This window comes from Xiphophorus maculatus, chromosome 12, assembly GCF_002775205.1.
Source record: "Xiphophorus maculatus strain JP 163 A chromosome 12, X_maculatus-5.0-male, whole genome shotgun sequence".
Lineage (NCBI taxonomy): Eukaryota > Metazoa > Chordata > Actinopteri > Cyprinodontiformes > Poeciliidae > Xiphophorus > Xiphophorus maculatus.
The window spans coordinates 6,143,373-6,166,627 of NC_036454.1; the positions used below are offsets into that span (position 1 = coordinate 6,143,373).

Consider the following 23,255-nt stretch of genomic DNA (forward strand, 5'->3'; position numbering starts at 1 on the left):
TATGGATAGAAAGCCAAACTATGATCTGTTTACTGAGTTTTAGAGCTCAACTCTGAACCTTTTCATTGTTTCCATCAACCGTAATCTCCCCAGATTATTTTTTCATGAAGCTGATCTATCGATAAACTGAGAAATGTGGGGAAATGTTCATCCTTCAGTCATGAAGGTTGTTTTGTCTGATCCAGTCAGCTTCATTAACGACCTGAAACCCATTTTCATCCTGGTCTGAAATGAGTGGGTGTTCATTTTCAGGTTCTACCTCCTTGTTCGGCAATAATAAGGTAATGAAGGAGGGAAAGAACAGAAGAAGATGAAACACAATTTTCCCATACCATCAACTTTTTCCATTTGTCTTACAATAACACAAAAATATTTATAGAACTATACCAGAGGTTTGTGTAGGACGTGTGACAGTTCATATCACTGCTAATGAAAGCAGTTTTGGTTTCTAAATTACATGTGCTAGGTTAATTTCCTCTCCAGTGTTTAGTGATGCCTTCCTGTAGAGCAGGGGTGTCCAAAATAGTCGTCAAAAGTACTAGCGAAAAATTTTTTAAATAAAAATTATGGAAAAATTTTCTGTTTTTTACCTACTCAACAATAAACCAAACATGAACTATTTTAATTAAATAAATAATCAGATTTTTTTTGTAGGAACGGGATTAAAAATCCAAAACTTCAAATGGTGTTTCCTTGTCAAATGAAAGGCATCCAATTGTCTATTACTCAGGGCTCGACTGAGGACAAAATATTTAGTCTGTTCTCAGCAATAAATACAGGATCTGGATCAGACTTCATTTAAAAACACTTCCTGTATTTACCCAAATATGCTCAGTTAAAAGCATACTTGGACGAACCAAGGTGGAGTTTTGACTAGTTCGTTTGTCTAGAAAGTCTGGTTCATTTGACCAAAAGAGCGAACTGTGGTCCGCATACAAACCTTGGTTTTGGTTTGGTTAAAGTGATTTCTGGTGTGACCTGAATGCATATTATGAATTCTGGACTTCAAAAGCAGGAAGTCGACTAACGCACCGGGCATTCTGGGTAAACGCAACCAAAACAAACTCAAAAGTCTAACGGTAGAGGGAGAAATGGCTTGTGATCTTTTACTAAAAACAAAAGAGCAAGCTCTACAGTCTGATGTCACTTAATTTTTTTAACATATCTGCAAAAGTTTTTTTCTTTTGTTGTTTCCTTGTGTGGTTCTTGGTGGAGCGCCACCACAGGCGAGGAGTGGGACATGTTTTTCAAACGGTTTGTTTTGTTTGAAAGAGTGCAGAGTGAAAGCAAACTGCAGCAGCTGAAAATGTAACAAATGTTGCAATTCTGGTAACCAATCGAACTGAGTCTATGGGACTATTGGGTGTGAAAACACTCTAGTCAATTAATAGATATGCTCCTATTTATCATGAAAACAGAAGAAAAGCAGAAAGGTGGAAAAGATTTTTTGTAAGTAGATTTTGATGTAATTTTTTGCCTGAATTTATTCTTCAATTGAGGTTGTGGGCCTCCCTTTGGGTGTTCTTTGAACACCCCTGCTATAGAGAATAGATAACCAAAGCTCAGGTATGTCGACAAATGGACCAAACCACGATGAACGGAGACAACAACTCTGGGCCATTTCTCTTCTCTTACTATCAGCAGATGCCACCAACAAACTGAAACCCGATCCTGGCCCATTTGACCTTTTTTCCACCATTTGGCATCTTAACATATCAAGGACGGTTCAGCAGAAACACGAGTTTAGGCGGAGTGGACATTTAGACAAAGCAAGCAATAACCTCACCTGGAGATTAGAAAAAAGCAGCTTGATTTACAGAGAGATGAATAGAAAATCATGCCTTTTTGTTTCACTGGCTCCTCAAACAGAAGAGTCAGAGAAAGAAAACAAGCAGCAGCAGCAGGCGCAGTGATTAGCATTGTTTTAATCTTTCAACAGAAAGATGGCACGCAGGCTTAATTGTTCTTCCTCCTCCCACCTCCTCTCTCCCTCTTCAACACTCCCCCACTCCTTTCTCCAACTGGCTCAGCTTGTCTTCTAAGACTGTAATCACTGGGCTTACACGTCACTGTCACTCCTCTGTACCCATGGAAATGTGTCTGCTTGCCTTTTTCCAAGCTATTCCTGTCACAGATTCTACTATACTGTTTCCAGCAACAGCATGTATTTATTTTCATCAGTTGTTTGAGTGTTGGTGTTTACAGGGATCCACTTCTTCTTGGGTTTTTCTGTCTGTGGGCATGTTTGGTCCGATCGCCGCGTTCTGAAATGATAAAATACTTAAACCAGAAATGGCATCTGTGTTAGGTCTGTTTTGCTCTAAACTCCAAAGGATTTTCGGGAATCAGAAAAAAGCCCGATCGAGGTTGGGGCGCTGCTTTGTGCTTCACTGTGACTGATTACAGTGTCAGAGGAGTATTATATTGATCTGATCTTCATCTTTGTATGCAGAGCTCCTTATTTGAGCCTTAAGCTCAGGATGATATCACTTTTTTACCAGCAAGTACCACTATCTCAGCCACGCCTACTTCCAATTTGCATCAATAAATAAAACCTTTTAAATGATGATTGCAGAGTCTTTAAAACACAATTTATGTTTCAGTAAAACTTCATTTTATTGGTGGAAACTCAAAAAGCTGAATATTTGCATCTTCAAAAAGGACTGTTTCAATGACTTTATTCTTATTTTTTAATAATTTGTATTGCATTGCACGACAGAATATTCGGACCATTGCAGCTAAATAAAAAACTAAAACAATGAGGAGGAGTAAACGTCTGTTAATAAAACTCACAAGTTTCTTGATTAATTTCACTTATTTATGAGACAAAGCGTGAATATTCTCTAATGTCAAAAAGTCATATATTTGCAAGAAAAAAATATAACTTTCCATGATTAAAGGCATAAATTTACAGATATTCAAACTAAAATGTTATTTGACATTATAAAATCAGATATTTGTGACACAAATACCAGAAGAGAAAATATCCAGATGTTGATCTACTTGAATCTTAGAGGACTTCTGGCATTTTTGTGGCAAACATCAGACTTTGTATAGTTTACTGGTTTAAGATAAGAAAAAAATCAAAATAATCAACATAAAAATGGATCTATGAAGCTTATTGTGATTGTTTGAACAAATTAAGCAAAATGTGCCATTTTAAATTTTTTTTTACTATATCATGCTGCATTTTCTCACTATGCTTCACCTAACTAGTTGCTACTTCAGCATTTTCTTTTTGTATCAGATAAAGTAAAATTTCACACACGTCTAACCCTGATGCAGACATCTCTCTGCATTAGATTTTGCTCATTGTGTTTCATTTCTTAATGATTGTTTCTGTGTTGTTTTGCAGATCACCAGAAGTTGGAGCGAGAGGCTCGGATCTGTCGCCTTTTGAAACACCCCAACATTGGTGAGGAACTCTTTCTGTTTTACTCCTTCTAATACCAACACAGTGAAATATGAAATACTTTTGAGCAACTTTATTGATTTTTCTCAATCTATATCTAATTCATAGTTGGGTTGCAACTAACAAATATTTTAGCAATTGATTAATCTGTCAGTTACTGTTATGATTAATTGGATAAAAATGGGTACACTGCAGATTTTTCATTAAGCTAATTAAATCCTGTCTTTCTATATAATATTATTGATATATTAGATATTTGAAGTAAATAAATAATTAACTTTCTTTTTTAAATTAATTCCTTTAGTGAATTTGAACTGGGTGAATGAAAAAAGATTCCACTTGGGAAGTTTTTGGTGAAACATATTGACAGATGAACATTTTCTGTACAGTTTGGGCTTAATTACTGCTCTGACTGTGTTGTTTTTCAGCAAATGGCCTTTTTTGAATTTCCATATTCCAGTTAACAGTTAATCAATTACTAAATTAGTAATTTGAAATCTGATTCATCGTTTCATCCCTAATTTATACTGATCATTTTTATTCCGCTCAAAGTATTCGCACAGTTTACTCAAAATGGAGCAATGTTGATTCTGATTTTTATTTTTTAAATGATATATAACAGTGCAATACATCCTCCTGTTGCTTAAATGTATAATTTTAATGGCAGAACCTCTTGCTATAATGCAAATACATGACATAAGGCTCTATTATTATGACTCCCTGCGGTTTTATTCCCTCACATCCTCTCCCTGCTGTTTTTTACGCTCCTTTAATCTCTCACTTAAAATGCAGCAGTGATGCTTTTTCAGAGGCAGTTAGAAAAAGCATCGAATTAATCGTTACAGCAAAATAAATTTACAATGACTGTACTAAACGTTTATTCCTCAATTCTTTTACAGTTCGTCTTCACGACAGTATATCAGAGGAGGGTTTCCACTACCTCCTGTTTGACTTGTAAGTCATCCTTCCTCTCTCCCTCCTTTTTTTTTTTTTACACACATGCTTCATCATCTTTTTCCTCCTCTCCCTCGATTCCTGCACCCTCTGTGCATATATAGCATTGCATAACTCTCTCCTATATTTACCCCATCCTTGTCACCACCGCCACCCACACCCTCCGCATCCATCTCTCAGCAATTCCCTCTAGTTTCCATGGCAACGGTGTGGGAAGAGGGGCGGAGGGGAGATTTTAGGGGGAAACGGGGTGAGCCACAAATAAACCAAAAAGTGGTGATGAAATCCTTGTTTTTGGATTTCTTTGTGTTTCTTTTTTCTGTTGTTCTTTCCTGGAATGTTGTAAAAAAAAAAATACAAACAACAACATTGGAACGTCTTAACGTTGAATAAATGTGTTTTTGTTGATGCAGGGTGACCGGAGGTGAACTGTTTGAGGACATCGTAGCCAGAGAGTACTACAGCGAGGCGGACGCCAGGTAGGAGCGCGGCCTTCATCTCTCTGCGTCCTCTTCTTCAAAACGTTCCCAGTCTGTTGTCGTCTTGTCTGTAGTTTTCTATGTACTTCTTTATTCCTCTCAATTTCCCCTCCTTTTCCTTTAGTTTCTGCTCCTTGTTGTCTTGTCTCACCCCTTGTTTTCAGCTTCATAAATCATGTAGACGTGTTATTTTTCCATCTTTCTTTTCTTACAATTCTTGTTATCTTTTCTTGCTTATTTTTTGCCTCTTCAAAAGGCTGTTTTCCTTTTTCTCTTTCTTATTCTAACTCCTGCAGTTACTTGCAAAAGTATCTGCACCCCATGACCACATTTTGGCAAATTTCAACCAAAAACTTCAGTGTATTTTATTGGAACAAAATAGTGCATAATTTAAAGTGTAGGGAAACGAATACTCGGTTTTCAAAAGGTTTAACAAATGGAATCAGTGTGGTGTCTACTCGTACTCAGCTCTCCTATGTCGATACTTTGTAGAAGCACAATTTGCTGCAACAAGTTACATCTGTACAAGCTTTGCTGATCTAGATAGAGTTTTCTTCCCATCAATTCAAATCATCACATCTGTCCCTGCTGGAGACTGCATGATGTGCAGTGCTAGCTTTCTGCCAAATGTAGAACTTGTTCAAAAATCTTTTAGTTTTTCCTCATCTGACCAGGTCGTCCCATGATAGGGGTGGGAATTTATCGCATCATTTATCATCTATTGTGATAAATTTCTTACCTTGAAATATCTTTGTCACAATAAATTGTAATTAATTAGAATTAAACATTTAATTAGAATTAAATATTTTGAAAACCATGCATAATTTCCTCCATTTTCTAGTCATGCACTACATTGTGTTGGTCTACTACATAAAATCTTAATAAAATACATTAAAGTTTGTAGTTTTAATGCAATAAAAAGAGGGAGAATGTTCACTGGGGTTGAATACTTTTGCCAGTCGCTGTAATTTTGCTGTCAGCCATCTTTTCTCTTTGCTCTTTTCTTTCCACCATTCTTCCCTTTTCCTTTGCTTTCTCCATTGCACTACTTGCCCTCACCTTTCACACCGACACATCATACACCTTTAAGACCCAACTTAGGTTTGACCAATCACGTTTCAGCATAAAAAAACATCTGGTTTTACAGATTCAACACTAAGTTAGTCTGTTGGAGATAAATATGGACTCTGTTATATAGCAAATTGCAGCACTTCTGATTTATAGGCTATTAAAATTATATTTGTGATTTCCATCCAGAGGTCATTCCAAGGTTCTTGCTAAACCAGTAATTAGATGCTTTGAAAGCTGTGAACATCATCATTTTCACCGTTTATTTACTAAAAATAATTGGAACCACCATAAATGTATGTCTTAATTAGCTGTCTGTGGAAGCTTTTTAAACTATAATCAGCAGATTCCTATTGGTCAAATCTCAAGGCTTTATTTTAAAGACTTGGTGAGGTTTGCAGGTGCAGTTTGCTCAAGATGCACCTTGTGCTGTTCATCATTCTTCTGCTTTGCTTCTCCTCAGACAGTGGAAAAGATAAAAACAATGTCAGCAAATCTGAAGTTTGAACTACAGTGACAGTTTCAGTTTCTTTTTCATTTGGTTTTATTCTTTTTCTCCCTTTTACCACCGACTGCGCTGTTTTATATCTAACGCCCACTGCCCCCTGCTGACTCATCGCCACACACAGTTCACTTTAACAATAGACGGAAGAGGAAACGGAGTAGTGGGGGGGTGGACAGACAATAGGCTGAGAGAAGAGTGAAAGAGATACTTGAAACTGACAGTTGTGAGTGTGGGTGTCAGTCCATTCACTAACATTAAAAGCCAAGCAGAGTTGCCTGTCTTTTTAATCTAAAATCACTACGGTATCTGACGGTAAATGGTCGATTTCAGCTCTAGTCTCCACTTTTAAGCTGCTTCATTTGTAGCTTGTAATTATTCTCTGTAAGATCTGGTGATATTCCTGATCTAAAGAGCAGGATTTCTGGTTTTGACCTGGTGTAAAAAGACTTATCTGTTAACAGTCCTAAATTACTGGTGCTTTTGATAACAGGTGTCTCTTTGCAGACTTGTGAGTGTCTGTTGCACATGCAGTTTAAGGCCAGTAGTCCACACATACCAAGATATCTGTAAAAAATAAATTTTATGCTTTATGGCCTTTCATCCTCACAAAAATAATATTTATTTAAAAAAACTCCAAGCAAAATGGACATTTAAGAAAACTCAGTATTTGTGTTTGCGTGTGTGCATTGGAAAATTGAGTTTGAAATGTGCAATATAGACTGCGACAGATAATGCGCTAATATATCCACATACTTGCTTTGACTCAATTCCCAATCAAGCACTGCTTGACTTTTAGCTGTTAGCACAACAAGCATCAACAATTAAATCAGGGCAGATATGACCCGTTTTGTTTCCTGACTGAGTCGCTGATTAGCGGCCAGGATTGATTTAATCTCATTATTGTAGCTTCAAGAGTGAATAATTATTTTATTGTTCAGCAGCTGAGTATAGTTTTACTGGACGGGAACTACTGGTGTGTTTCCAGGAGCGCCAACAGGTGGCTGAGAAGCCCATAAATCACTCACAGCAGAAAGGTCATATCCAGCAGTGTTCAGTAATTTGTTCCCTTTTTTTGAAAGGAAACCCATTTTATATCGTAGAAAATAATACAACACAATTAAGCCTGAAATGTCAAATGTCAAGATTATTTAAAATATTCTACAGCTTCTGAAAACCTTAAATAAATGTATGACCTTTGAAACATTTCATCTGATGTGGCCCTTTAACTTCGACTAAAATGCGGAGGCCATCACTTGTCAAAGGCTGGCTAGACTTGAGTGCAGATCCTATAAATAAATCATGATTTACATTTCCTCTTAGTGTTGCCCACAGAATTTGCATCAGGGATGAACATAAGAAAAGGCAAATATACTCTCAGGTGAAAACATAACAGAGCTTTAATGATGCACTCAAACGCAAATAAATGCCATGTCAAGATTTATGCAAAATATTCTGTATTTATGAGTCAAGGTAGATCCAACCACTCGCAGCTGTTCATCATAGCTTATGTTTGAATGTTAGCATATCTGGCCCACCTGTCGAAGAGATTATTGTGGATTTTAGGAAAGGTAGGAATATGTCATAACACATCCGATTTTTCTATTTTTATTGATTTTTTTTGCTTTCTTTTCTAAAAATAGAAATAAACTGCAGAAAATATGATCAGAAAGTTGCTTTTATTTCAACCATTCCGTCAATGAGTTTTACAACAAAGTACAAAAAGACTCTTTGTTTAACTAACTAAAAGAATGTAGAAATAATATTAGTAGAATAAAGACGCAATCATTTGAGAAGAAACTTGTTTTAACAAGGAAAAAAGTTTGAAGAATTAATTTGTTTTTATTCTTTGTGTTGGAGTTCTCATAAATTTGCTACTTCGTTCCCCCACTATTATGACTATATTCTGGTAAGATTCTATTGTTGTATCACTTTGAGTTTATTGTCATACGATTTTATTCTTGTGTTATTACGACTGTATTCTTGCAACATGATGAGTTTATTTCCATTTTTAAAAATAATCTTAGCCTGGCCCTAATATTCCGTCAAAGAGTTGACCTTAGTCCAAATAGATAAATGCTCGTCAAACAAGATGGCGGCTTTGGGCATGCTGACATCACTCTGAACTATGGAAACCCAAGGAGTGCATTTGTGGGAAAAAGACAACATTTTTCATAAATTAAATCTTCCAAAACCAACAATTTGAATTACTGATAAAATGGATTCATAACCCAGCCCTAGTTTTAAGCAATCCAAACCCAAACCAACATCTGAACGGGTTGGTGATCATTTCCCTTCCTGAATATCTTTTCCTCCTTCATCTGAATGTCACTCATTCAGGCCAGTGTCAAACACACACTCACACATACACACACCACCACATTGGCTCCCTTGGAGACTAGCAAGAAGTGGGACTTTAATTAGCCATGATAATTAGTCTCACTCTCACTCAGACCGCAAACTGTGCAGAATCACACCTTGTTGCCCCCAGTCAGAATCTATCAGAGTTCCTTTTTAGGAACGCTTGATCAGATCAAGGCCACAATGAGTAAATTTGTGAGTAAATTACACCAAAGTATGAAACAAGCAATCTTTCCTAACCAGGGGTTATACAGGCTGAATAGTAAATCTAATACACACCAGTGTTAGTCTATTTTTAAATTAGTTTTACCCCAGAAATGGCATTACTCGTACAAAAACTGAGCAACAGACAGCGCACCTTGGACTGCTCCCCAGTTCTGTACTGAAGTGTTTAAAGCAGAACATGTGGTAAAATAGGGAATTTTGAAATGATTATTCCCAATTACAAAACACTCCCAAGCCGCTCAAAAAAGAGACACTTTTTGGATGTAAAGGTCCAGAAAGCAGAACCTAGGTGAACTTTGCTGCACCGTAGTGGCCGACAGCGCGTTGAGGAGTTATGAACAAATCTGACGCAGAATAAGTACAATCCTCGCTCACTCAGAGAATCCTGCAGATTTCTGATCGCTTCAGTTTGAGATGTTCCCTGATTCAAAACTTTAGCTGCCGCTTGTAATTCCAGCTTCAGTTTAGCTGCAGTGTGGATTCAGCCTCCAGATCGATATCAAAACTCTGAGAAGTTGGATTTGATCCTTGCTCATGTTCATAATACATAATGTATTCATCTGCTTGATGCGTGATTGTGGATTCTCTGTTTAGCTTGTTGAACATTAATTAAGCCGAATGAAAATTAAATGGACTTGAATATGTCATTATGATCATTTTAAGAAATGACAGGAGAAAAATAGATTATGATTTTTGTTTTCGGTCAAAATTACAGAAAACAAAAAAGTCTAGTGCAATCTCTGAGTGAGACACACAGCCATGCGTTTTGTCAACATCTGACAAAACTAAGCTTAGCATGGACTGGTTGATTTCCATCCGCTCAGTAAATGGAAATGCTCCTAATTAGCATTTTCTTTTTTGCAACATTTTAAAAATTCGCATCACAATTGGATGGAAATATTTCACTCCTTATAAAAGCTCCCAACTTTGTATCGGATCACAGTACAATTGATTTGTATGTCTAAAATATCTAAAAATGTCATAAAAATATTATGTCATCAACTGTAAAACAAGCAATAAACATTACATTTCGTCAAATGTGAAGTATTTTTACACCCTGCACATTTGGCTCTATGTTTATTTTTTTTAAACATTTATCAGTTTGCCTTCCTGCAGAGAACTGATGTTACTTTTTTTAGCCAGTGTGGGTTTGGCTGCACTTTCGACCAGTCTCGGCGGACAGGCAGGTTCTTTAAAAGAACGTAATGTTTTTCGACAGCAAGACAATAGAGGGTTGCACCAACAGGTAACAGAGGAAAGACATGGAGGCGTTCTTTAATTTCTAAATGCCATGCTCAGTGGGATGCTGTCAACTTGCACCTCACACCTTTGCATTGCTTTATTCAGTAAGGTTTCCAATGGCCTTTTGTTTTAATCAAAGAAAAAAATCCAACAAACAGAAAGACCAGAAATCTGAACAGGCTGAAGTTGTCTTTTGATTTTCGCCTATTTTAAGTTAAACGTTACCAAAAATTAATCATTAATCTTCTTATCTCCTGAATTTTGAAGCTATTGATAGACACTAAAAAATCAATGGCAATAAATTAAGCATTTTGGAGTTTGTACCGACAGCTTTTGGTTAAATTTATAACCAGCTAAAATTAAGTCTGAAAGTCTTGTTGCTTATTATTTCTTTTTGGTTTGCTGCCCAACATTTTGCTTTTTGGTATCACTACAAGCACATGTGTGAATATTGAGTTACAACTTCCTAAATGTGACCTAGTCCAATTATGAGGTGCCATGAGGCTGGGTCAAGATGGAAGCCAGATATTTTGAGGCATTTAATAAAGAGCAGACATATGCATCAAGTATGTCCTGGCATGCAAAAAATGTCTTTGCTCTGTTGTGAACTTCAGATTCAAAATCCTTCAACCTTATTTTCCCACTGTTTCCTTTTCTACATTGAACTTGGACATAATTTCAAAAAAATAACAATTACCAAGTCCTTAAAAACTTGGAATGTTTTCCAGATCTGGATAAGTAAGGAAAATTTTGAAAAGAAAATGTAAAAAACATTGTGTTTTAGCATTTCCAGGTTTTCTGATTTCCTAAAATAAAATGCATTGAAATGATTGCATTTCAAAATTCAGCCAGTACATATTCAGCACCAGTCGATTTTGTGTTGACTGTAAAAGCTCCAGTGACAAAATGTCCAAAAATCAAACATTTTGGGGTTAGTCAAAAAAGAATTAAAAATATGAATTCACGCCACACTTTTTGAATCGATGAGAACGATATTCATCAAAGCAGTGTCCTTGGATCAGATTTTTACCTAAACTTGCCCTTCAGGCTCCAGATTGCTACATAAAATGTGTTTTAAGGCCTTGGAAGTTTTTTGTTTTTTTAAAATAAACTAGACAATGATTTTTATTAGAAACTGAAGATTTAACCTCAGATATCTATTTTATTACTCTTACCTCCTTATATACAGCTTATTCACAATTTAAAGTAAAAGTTTCTACAATTTCATACCTGGATATTAATAATTTTCTCAATGAGAGTAAAGTTTTAGGCATGTATTGTTGCCACATGTAATATTTGTGTGTGGTTCTGCAAACGATGCATATGCATTTATCTCTCTGATTCTCTCTCTCAGTCCTCCCACTCACATAGTCGGTGTGGGTGTGGATCCTGCAGGCGGCCCGTCTCCCTGCGCCTGCCATTAGTCACATATTCTGTACATTATCATCACAATGATTCTGCTGCATACACGAAATATTTCAAAATGAACACGCTCATCGTTCTGAGGAAGTTTCATGTTTGTCTTTGCATTGCACAAGCACACAGTGCTGTTTTTCCGTTCAGCGATAAAAAAATAACCGCTGTCCTCTATGATTCACTGTCCATTCCATTTCTTTTATTTAGTATCTCTTTCTGTTCTATGCAAAAAGGTGATTATCTTTTCTCTCACAAGCTGTCATCTTTGTTCTGTACTTTTCCCATGGCAGCGTTGTTGTGATTTCTGTCTGGCGAGTTGCTCTGCTGTGGCTGTTCTTGTCTCATCATGTTTAAAAAAAAAAAAAAAAAAAAAAGCAAAACGAAACATTTTTGTCTCCTCCACCTACACCTACTTGCCTACCATTTACATTCCTCTCTGTCTGCTTCACATCCTTTTCTTTTCCTCTGCCTGTCTCGTGATTTCCTCTGACATCCACTGTCACTCCTCTAACCTGACCTGCCCTTTTTCTCCCCTGTAATGTGGGGCTTTTTGGCCCCGTCTGTCACTCTGCTCATCTGGCATCCTCGTCCTTTTCCATACCTCTCTGTGCATCCCTGTGGCTCATCTGTCCTCCTCTGTCCTCCTCCCCCCGCTGTCCCTCCTCTCTCTGTTTTGTCTTCACAGTCACTGTATCCATCAGATTCTAGAAAGTGTCCATCACATTCACCAACATGACATAGTGCACAGGGACCTGAAGGTTAGTATGTGTAGAGGAGCATCTGCATCCCACCCTTCAACCCTCCCCCTTCCCAAACTTTGCTTGCTACCTTTCCCTTTTCCCCTCTTTTCCTCCTTCCTCCTCTTCGCCTGTTTGTCTATCCTCTTCGTCTCTAGTCTGACGTCCGCCTGTCTGGCTCGTGTGTTGTTGTGATGAATGTTTTCTTTTTGCTTAATGTTAATGAATTTGTTTTATATATTTGTTTTATTTTTCTAATTGGAAGAATCTGGCCCACCTCACCCACTTTTTCCAGTTTCATCTGCCCTCCCAGTTGCTCTTCTCACAGTCATCCCACAATCGGCCACAAAGCCAAAGCTCCTGTTGCACTGACTGGAAGTACACTAATTATAAAATGAAAGAGCATGCTCACACACGGTCACATCCTTGATAAATGTTCGGCATGCATCACATCTAGGGATGCAACGATCCACTTTTTTCACTTCTGATACCGATACAGGTATCTGGGGTTTAATATCGGTTGATACCAATCCGATACAGAAAAATAGAGCTGAATTTACTTTTTTTTTTTAAACACAAACATATATGTACTATATTCTGAAATTTAGTTGATACACCAGTAGGTTCACAAGCTTGGTGAAACATGTAAAACCTAACTTTAATTTGTATATCAGCCAATGTAAAATAAATAAGAAACTGAAACTGACAAAAATAATACTTTGACTACCTTGGCCAAATAGTAAAAATCAACTGTAACAAATCTTCTTTCAAATGGTTCAGAAATTCAATTAGAAATTCTAAATATAATGTAAATTAAATAATAAATCATAGAATTAAACTAAATAGATCTGCGCTTATACTCGATGTATAACTTTTTTTTATACTGTACAGACCAAAAGTTTGGACACACTTTCTAATTGAATTCAATGAGAAGGTGTGTCCAAACTTTTGGTCTGTACTGTATATAGACCGATACAGATATTAATATCGGATTGGTGCAGCTCTAATTATATCTTGGGCTGGACGATATGGCTGATGATATGGCTATGTCAGTCGATATTGATAACTTTTGATTCGTTTATATATCTGAAATATTAAAACTGGTGGTGTGACCTTGCCTGTTTTATCCACAATTTTCACTCCATGCTATTGTTTATTTTTAAGGAGTTATGAAGCAAAACCTTGAACTTCTGCTGCGCAAGTTGCTCAAGAAGTTGTTGCTAGGTAACAAAAGAGTGCGGGAAAACCTGTGAGGTTCTGGATGGAAGTTCAGTGAAATGATTTAATATTCTATCAGACGTATTATGTATTGATGTTGATCATGTGTCTATTGCGAAATATATTGGTATTGATTTATTGTGTAGCCCTAATTAATTATCTCATTATGCATATGTCAAAGAAGTGTCTAGACAGCAGTAAATGTTAATTTATTTATGTGCCATACTTAAATAAAATATAGGTGCTCTGTGTTTGTATAATGCTGAAATTTCTAGATGGGGTAATCAGTGGATTTTTAAAATGATGTTCTTGCTTAGTGTATGTTGGTGCGTGAGCATGTCAGCTTGGAGTCATTAATGGAGCCACAAAGCTCTTTTAGGAGAAGAAGAAAAACAGTTCACTCACTAATGGGTGTGATCTTTAGCAGAATGTATGACAAAAAATGGCTACAGTAATAATCAGGATTAAGTTTCAAGCATCTACATTAGTGGCATTCTGTGAGTGGAAAAAAAACAAAAAACTTTGCTCATCTGTTTGTCAAAGATGTACAAAAACATGCATTTTTATTCAATTTTTTTGCTGTAAGGATATGAAGACATTAAGAATGATTACTCAGACTTGTCAGTATGTAAAGTCAAAGCAAAATGCCTGTTTTGTTGTACTTTTTTCGGTTTGATCTGTTTTATCCTGAACCTCGGTGAAGAACAAGAGCAGATTATTATTGCAAAGGCGTCTTCACTACAGAAACAACACATACAAAATACAAACAAGTTTTGATTTTATAGGACAGAGCTTATGTGCAGCCACATTTCTTCTTGTGATCACCCAGTATCCAGATACACTAAGTATATGTGAACTGCCCAGTATTTATTCATTGGGAGACCTTTAGAGATGAGACAGTGCTCTTAATTTATAGCCCTGAACTTTGCACTCAGGTCAATGCATCTTTTTCCTCCACCGTCTCTCTGTGTTTCAGATTGTGTGTCTCTGACCCCACATAGACTTGTTATGTAATTTAGGTTTCGTTACATCAAGGGTCTACTTTGTAATTTTACTGAATTTCTTTTAGATCAAAGGATGATTTTTAACTTTAGATTTAGATACATTACCGGCCTTATACAGATCAGATAATTGCTAAAAATGAATTTTACCCTGATGACAGCATATTAGACCCCATAGTAACTAGTTTAGATGTTTTGTAAACAAATAGATATTTGATTTACATGTTTTGTGCAACTGAAAATTGCACAGAAATGATTTTATTCTGTGTTGGTAGTTCTTCATCCAATCTCTGCCACCATTAAGACATTTCCCTTTCAAATGAATACCCTGTAATTGCAATCAAAGCAAATTTAGTATAGTTTTAAAAAGTAGGAAGAAAGTTATATCAACAAATGTCAAAGAGATTCCATGCAGTCACTTTCCTCATTATATTAGTTTGATGTGTGGCTGGAAGGGGAAAAATGGACGAAAAATATGATAAAAGAATTGATGGTTCTTTAAAAGTGGAAATACATCCCAATTAAGAGCTCTCTCTCACCATTACTTTTGTTTTTTTATTTGATATTCATTTTGTAGCTGTGTTTTTAAATTCAATAACTGGATTCTTCACCTTTTGCACATTTCTTTTCAAATCAACAGTATTTTTATTATTGAGTAGAATTTTTAAAAACTTTTTACTTTCTGCCCATGATAGGTCTTCATCTTAAGGAAACAAAAGTTTTCAGTAAATTACAGAATTAATTAATGGCCTCCAATATACCAAAACACAACAAAGTTGGTAGTTTAGTAAGAGAATTTATTGTTCTGGAATCAAATTTTATTGCAGACATTCATGAGGAAAAGAACGTGCATGCTCTACCTCTTCTTCCTTTAAATTAAAAACATCTCAAATTATTTCTAATCTAACCTCAGTAGTACAAAACCACATGCCACAGAGTGCACCATTTGATAATTATGCGTAGACATTAAATCAGATATTTTAACCCACAAACTAAATCCTTTAAAAAAAAGTTCAGTGCACAGGAGGCACTCATGCATGATGAAGCTTTTACCAAACACAGACACACACCAGTCCAGATATAAATGCATGTACTTTATAGAAGTGTGTGTCATTGCAGCTCTACTCATCCATCATCTGATAATATTCATACTTTTATACCTTGTTGTATCCTGTCAGTGTCGTCTTCCCGTTAATCATAGCCACCTCTTCCATCATGGCAGATGTATTATCTAGTCTCACACTTCTGCTGCCTCCTAGTTTCTTTATCTCTGTTTTTAGTCTCTGATGACTTGCCAACATCACATTTATTTCAGTCTTATCAGCTTGTTCTCATACAGACACAATTTTCAAATGTTATTAATTGCGTAATGACTCAACCCTTCGTTTACCTTCTTCATCAATGTTTTCCTTGCCCCCCTGTGGCCAGCCATATTTTCATATCCCACCTTCACCGAGGCCTGCTGGGTAAAACACGGATGGTGGAAGGGCATCTAGAGTCAGATGAAATTTCTAATATTTTTTGGATGAGGGTTGTTGAAAAATATATCAAACTAAAAGTAATTGCCTCCATCAGCTGGTTCTTGCATATTAGATTGACATAAAGGAGTCTTCTGTTGCAGAAAATCCACAGCTGTACCATTCTACCATTTAGGTTACTGTAATTCTCCACAACAATTAACCTAAAAAAGTCCACTCTAAAATGAATCCTTTATGTATTGGTTTTATGCTATGGCTTTAAGGCTAACTCAGAGGCAACAGATTTAGCTTCATTTTCTGATCATTTTGCTTGTTTTGGGTCCACCAAAGCCAGCGAATGGTTCAAATGTAGCACTCTGGCAACAGAAGAGTCTTTTCAACTCTTGTTCTACCCCTAAAATCTTCCCCACCACCCACCTACCCTTTCTTTTCTGCACCCCATGGCCTGTGCACGGGTTTGCAGCGCTGCTAAGACTAACATGCGCCCCCCCCTTCCCTTGGTGTTTGCATGCAGTCATTGCATCCAGCAGATCCTGGAGGCGGTGCTTCACTGCCATCAAATGGGCGTGGTGCACCGGGACCTAAAGGTGAGTGATGGGAATTGCTTTGCTGCCCACGTAAAGTTATATATTACTTATATTTTTGTGTCTTTGGGGTTCATGGTCGAGCTGTTCTGTAGTTTAACGAACTACAACGTCTTCTGTTGGTAAGACGTTGTAGTTGTTGCTTGCAAAGTCTGAAGAGTTATAGAGGGCTGTGGATCATCTCATTGCTCATATTACAGTTCAGACTGAACATAATACCTGGTTTTTAAATTCGAAAGTCATGCAGATTCAGGGCAAAATGTTCCCTGAGTTTTCTCCAGGTTTCTTCAGTTATACTAAACTTGCAGCTACATTTTTGTATAAACATAACTTTTAGTGTGTAGAGAGTTCAAGCATGCAACAATGTCAAGCATGCAATGCAGGTCATGCAGGCTGACCAATGCTTCTGCTATGTAACCTTTTTGTAGCAGGATTTCTGTCACACCTGCTCCACATAATATCAGCTGAGAGAGTACCTCATCTCAGGTTCTTTTACTTGACAGCGAGAAGTAATATATATTCCTTTATCAGGTATTCTGTGGTTTGGATTGATATTACACCCATGAAAACCATTTTCTTGTAAAATAGTAATTATTAACTTGCGATTAGTTTATGTTTACCGGTTGCAAGAAGAACTGGTTGTAAATTTAGAGGTGATTTTGTCAGGAATAATTTGTCAGATTGTCCACACAGCCTTCAGTGCTCTCAAGGGATTTTTTTTTTTTTTGCTGAGATGCTTTTACTACTTCTCCAAACAACATGTCAAATATGATCTGTGTCTATAAACAAATAGAAATCAACCTGTTTCCCAGTCTTGCATTTTGCTGCTTGTGTTGTACCTGCTGGTATTTCTGTATGTTCTTCCTGTCTGTATGTTGCATCTTGTTTTGCATGATGCACTTTGTCAAGTAGACCTCTATGCAAATGTCAGTCCTGGCATTCCAGCAAAGGCTGCTGTGTTTATCAGAACTGTTGTGGGCAAAGGCTTTATTTAGCTTACGCACCTATCTTGTTTCACAGCCATGCACCGGAGAGTGTTTCTCGCAATAGGTCATAGTGTGATGACTGAGGACAGCCCGACTGACATGATCCCTCGAATTAGCAATAGACATGACAATAGAGTCAAGTTGTGACTTTGTGCCAACAAAAGCAATCTCAATGCACACACTGTACAGAAGACGATGTAATGTGCAGTAAAAAGTTTTTCCAACTCCATTGAGCTACAAACTTTTAGTGTGCATTCACATCAGCTCTGTTTAGTCCGCTTTATTCAAACTCTAGTTCATTTACCTAGAAAGTCTGGTTCATTTGGGGATGTGTGAATGCAGAATTGAACTAAAAAAAAAGCCTACAAACCAAGGGTTGGTTCAGTGGAAGTGAACACTGGCATGGTTCGAATACATAAATGAAATCTAAGTGGACCGGAGACTATTCAATAAGCAGGAAGCGAACTATAGCACATGGCATTCTGGGTAATACATCCAAAACAAACGTGAAAGTCTAGTGCTAGCGGGAGAAATGGCTTTTTCTTTTACCAAAGACAAAAGAGAAATCCTACAACTGCTAAAATCTGACTTCTTTCAATTTTTGTTTATATTTTGTGAAGAAGGAAGTTGTGTTCATGTCTTCTTCAGAGGTCTTCATGTTCCTTCTGTGGTTCTTGGTGCAGTGCCACCACAGGCGAGGAGGGGAGCAGATTTTCAGTTAGTTTGGATCGTTTGACACAGTGCAGTGTGAAAGCGAACCACACCAGCTGAAAATCTAACAAATGTTGCACTTTTTGTCCCCACTTGCACCGAGTCTACTGGACTATTAGGTGTGATAGGTGTGGACTATTAGTGTATTTTTGTTTTGGGATATTATGTGATGGAACCTAACACAACCTGGAATAAAAGTGACACTGGGTTTTTAAGGTTTTTGACACATTTGTATTTAGCCCCCTTCGCTCTGATACCACTAAGTAAAATCAAATGCAAACAGTTGCAGTCCGTATAAACACAGCTGTCTGTGAAGGTTTTTTGGGGAAGATTAGTGAACAAACGACATCAAGAAACACAGCAGACCAATCAGGGAGAAAGCTGTGGAGAGGTTTAGAGCAGAGTCAGGTCATGAAACAACGTGCCAAGTTCAAAACATTTCAAAAACATCAATCCAGCATCAGAACCGAAAACGTAGCAATGTAGTGCTCCCTAGAAAAGTGGTACGAAGAAAGAAACGTGGGGTCATCTGTGGATCTAACCACAGTGTGTGGAAGAAATGTTTTGGTCAGCTGGAGTCAATGGGGCTGAATACAAATACAGAAAAAAAACAAAAACAAACAAAAAAAAAGCTTGAGCAAAGTTTAACCTTGAGCTCTAGTTGTACCATATAGTATGTGTATACTGTGGCCTAATCAAAGACCAAACATAAGTGGTTAAAAGTGAAAAAAATTGCAGAGTTGGTTAAGATATAACTCTCAACATGCTTGCAGCTCAAATTGCTAAAAAATTGGTTCTGCAAAGTATTGGGACAATGGGGCTTAATACAGATGTCAGCCATGCTGTTCCAGTTTTTATTTATCAGCATTTTTAAAACTATGCACCGTTGGTCTACCACATAAAATATAATAAAATATATTTGTGGGTTTCACATGACAGAGTGTTAAAATGTTCAAAGAGTATAAATACTTTGACAGTACACTGTATTTTGCTGTTAAAACACATGGAGTTTCAAAATGCAGCTGCTGCTTAAAACATGTTTTGTGTTCTACTAAATCAAAGTTCACTGATGTAGTTGAACTTCAGGTTCCTGCTCTGCAAATTCCTTAAAAATAGTCAGCTTCCCAACGTATGTGTACATACCTGCCACTCTCCCTCCTCAGTACCAGATCCTTAACTGGTAAATAAATAGAAGAGGAAGTGCGAAAATCTGAGACTGGGAATTTCTCCAAATCAAACACCCACTCATGACCTGCTCTCCAATGCAGCTTTTCCATCATCTGTCGGTAACCGTCCCTCTCTGCACTCATCAACCAAAACCAGCTGCTAATCTTCTCTGCGCTTAGTCTGCCAAAAGGTAGCAGGAGAAAAGGCGGTGCTCTTGTGTCAAGCAGCGCTGATGTTTGTTACTTAGTGTTTGAATGCGAGGTCACCTTTTTGATGGAAGCCGCTGCTTCCTCACAAATTTCACCCACATTCGTTGTCACAGATTATACTGCGCTGGCACCTTCTAAACTCCCTGGTTTGCAAAAGAAAACCTAACCAAGTGCAAGGAGAATATCATGACATGATATAGGCTCAAAATGGAAGCATTACCAATTCTTTTGCCTTCTTGGCTTAAGATGCTAGCAGAAGCACGACTCTAACTACGTGTGTTTTGAGGACAGGCGAATCGTCTGATTTGAGGACAGAAAACAATGAAAGGATGCAGGCAGATGCTGCTGCATTGCAGGGGAAGTGGTGACAGATATCCAACCTAAATATAATGTCCTAATTCTTTGATTTCAAAAAGTTTGGACACATGTTGCTCTTCACTGATCTATATTAGGAAACAGCTGCATTAGCTAAAGGATGTTAAAAAAAAACTTTAAAAGCTGACGCTTCACTGACACCAAGAAGTCTTTTTTTTTCCTATGTTAACTTTGAAGTTAAGTGTTTGGGTAGGCGTCTAACTCCCCAGGCATCGACTGAAATAATTGAATCTACCTATGCAGATTAAAGGGTAACTTTGATAACCAATCTGACATAATATGTAAGTAATTATGTTAGCAATCCTGGTGATTATCCAGCATCAAGATTATTGGAAAAAATGATAGCCCCAGATCATATTTTGTGTTAATATTTCCCGCAGGAGGGCTTTATGCAGTAGTCAGAGCTGCCTGTTACCTTTACAGAGGCAATGATTAAGTGAGACTAAGAAGAAAGTGAGAAAGAGCAGAGACCAGTGGGGATAGATGCCCATTATTAGAGCTCTCCTCTAACAGAGAATAATGAGGCTAGCTGCATTTTCTAGGCCACAGAGATGGAGCCTATAGAGCCTCATTGCATGAGGCCAGGAAATAAGAGTGCTGCAGACTTATCAGGTTTAACTGTTGTAATGTGGACCAACTTCTACTGTAAATCTGTTATCTGTCAATGCATGAATAAAAACATAAAACGTGTGCCTTGCAAATGTTTGTCTTGACTGAAAGCAGCCTTCATGAACCCCTTTGCAAACTTTTTTGCATGTCTGCTTCTAGCTTTTACTCCACGAGGATTGTCGTTTTCTTGTCCTATAAGTTCTTTGATAACCTTTTGCCGTCTTCTTCTCTTCAGCCAGAGAACCTGCTCCTCGCAAGCAAGTGTAAGAATGCTGCAGTGAAGCTTGCAGACTTTGGCCTGGCCATCGAGGTGCAGGGGGATCAGCAGGCCTGGTTTGGTAGGTATCCCAGAAGCAACGGCAGTAAATCTGGGGTACATTTTATTCAATTGCCATAATAAACTACTCTGTCATTGTGTTTCGTCCCCCATATGGAGGCAACTTAAACATTTTATAAGCTAAACACAATAAAGAGTACAGCTTGGATAACAACATTTTTGTTGCACTTTTTTTTTGTCTTCCTAAATTTGTGATCTTTATAAAGTTGTGATTATAATATTGACTTTTGTAGAGAAGGAAGTTACGATTTTAGGTTTTAGGTTTTGTGTAGCCAACCATTTTTCATTTGTTGTAGACTGCAATGAGAAAAATATATTTTCATAAGTAAAGTTTTCTGCCAGTCGAACTAGTAGTTTTTCATCAATAGTAAGAAATTATTTACTTAAAACAAGCTAATATTTCTTGTTGAAAAGTTGCTTGTAAGTTACTTTTGTCCTATTTCAAGTGTACTAAGAGGTTTGCACTAGAAACTAGACCAAAAATACTTAGTAGGATTTTGTGCATTTGCAGTGAAATTAACTGAAGGAGTTAGTATTTGTTAGACAAATAGGTCACAGTGTATGACTGAGAATTTCCAGCAGTTCAAGGCTAAAATACTGACTATTTTGTTGGTTTCTCTGCACAATCTGTTGCCTTGCTAATCAATAGTGGATGTTTTTTTTGCTGCAGGGTTTGCAGGAACACCAGGATACCTGTCCCCCGAGGTATTGAGGAAGGAGGCATATGGCAAACCTGTGGACATCTGGGCCTGCGGTGAGTTGTAGAGAAACACACTCGTTTAAACACAACATCCATATGGTATTTCCTAAGTGATCACACACAAAACAGCGGAAGGTTGAGTTGATGATGTGTGTGTTTTTGTTTCGTCGGTGTGTATGTTTTCTTGTGTGTGTTTGTGATTCAGGGGTGATTCTCTACATCCTGCTGGTGGGTTACCCTCCTTTCTGGGACGAGGACCAGCACAAGCTGTACCAGCAGATCAAGGCTGGGGCTTATGATGTGAGTCTCTGCTCTTTTTCCCTTCTCCTCCTTCCATCGTGATGCCCTCCCTGCTGCTCCCGCTGCCCCCGTTCCCTTTTGGCTGCTCTTGCGTAACCGAGTCACCTCATTCATATTTCAGGGGGTGCAAGAGCTCAGGTTTCACCATGGATCACAGTAAACTTCATGCCAAATAAAGAGAGAGAAACTGACTGACTATCTGGCAGTGATTCTGTCCTCATGGGGCACAGACCTTAGTGTTTATGCCTAAACACAACAGGACCTGATGGGTTGAGGGATTCTGAACAAATTGCTGGAGGCTCCGCTTGGACTGGCCTTTCAGTTTTAATAAACAATCCGACCAAAGAGAGCCGCTGTGGCTTATATGTAAAAATCATGTTTGCTGTGTTTCTAAAACATTAATAAAGTTGATAAAAGTAGTCCTCAACAGTTGTCAATATGTGCATTGATAATCTGTTCTGGGAAGAAATTTTCACTGCATGTTATTAATGACTTTAAGTTTGAAATTTTCCCAACTTTTTGCACTTTTGATTTTTTTTCTTTTCCTGTATTTTCTTTTCTTTTCTTTTACTTATTGCACTATGAAAATCTAACAAGCTTTTCAAAATGTGTCCTGAGCAGCCATGTTGGGTAGATGAGTACGGTCCTTGCAAAGCACAGGGGTGGGAACAGTGAGCAGTATGCATGAATTAATTGAAGCATTCAATCAAATACAGTCCGGCTCTTTAAAGAGCTTCAGTCCTGCAGACAGAGAATGATATCTTCTTTTGACCATTTAATCATGGAAGGCTATTTTAGGGATGTTCTGCACTATATTTATCTTATGGAGACCAAAAATATGAAATTGATGTATTTAAAATTACTCTAATATAGGGTGTTTTATCAGATGTAAAAATCTTATTTAAAATGCAAATCTGAAATCATGCTGCTTGTTTTAACAAAAATTTACAAAATCTTTGTTCTTTTGATTTAAAGAAAAAATAAGACTTTTTAGAGGAGAGGAGTGAAGAGGAGTGTTTTATGTATGTTTATGTACAGTAATCTTAGTATTAAGTGTGAATAAATTGTTAACACGAAATGCAATATATTATACTTTGGATCAAATACATTAGAAGACCAAAGTACAGCTGACAACAACAATGCTATATAAAAGGGTTGAGATAAAATGTTTCAGAGAACATTAA

General features: G+C 37.3%; 1 protein-coding gene across 37 annotated transcripts in view; it reads left to right on the forward strand.

The window, feature by feature from the left end:
- LOC102220084 (calcium/calmodulin-dependent protein kinase type II subunit beta) overlaps positions 1-23,255 on the forward strand; it is a 79,386-nt gene that overhangs the window by 13,654 nt on the left and 42,477 nt on the right. For 30 of the 37 annotated variants that reach the window (XM_023343044.1, XM_023343061.1, XM_023343047.1 and 27 more), the window contains exons 3-9: positions 3,356-3,415; positions 4,312-4,366; positions 4,780-4,845; positions 16,608-16,680; positions 20,970-21,072; positions 21,742-21,825; positions 21,977-22,071. In XM_023343044.1, the coding sequence (XP_023198812.1) occupies positions 3,356-3,415; positions 4,312-4,366; positions 4,780-4,845; positions 16,608-16,680; positions 20,970-21,072; positions 21,742-21,825; positions 21,977-22,071 (536 nt within the window). Of the gene's footprint in view, positions 1-3,355; positions 3,416-4,311; positions 4,367-4,779; positions 4,846-12,344; positions 12,418-16,607; positions 16,681-20,969; positions 21,073-21,741; positions 21,826-21,976; positions 22,072-23,255 lie in introns of all 37 variants that reach the window. The other 7 variants (XM_023343079.1, XM_023343043.1, XM_023343078.1 and 4 more) reach the window with 1 other exon arrangement.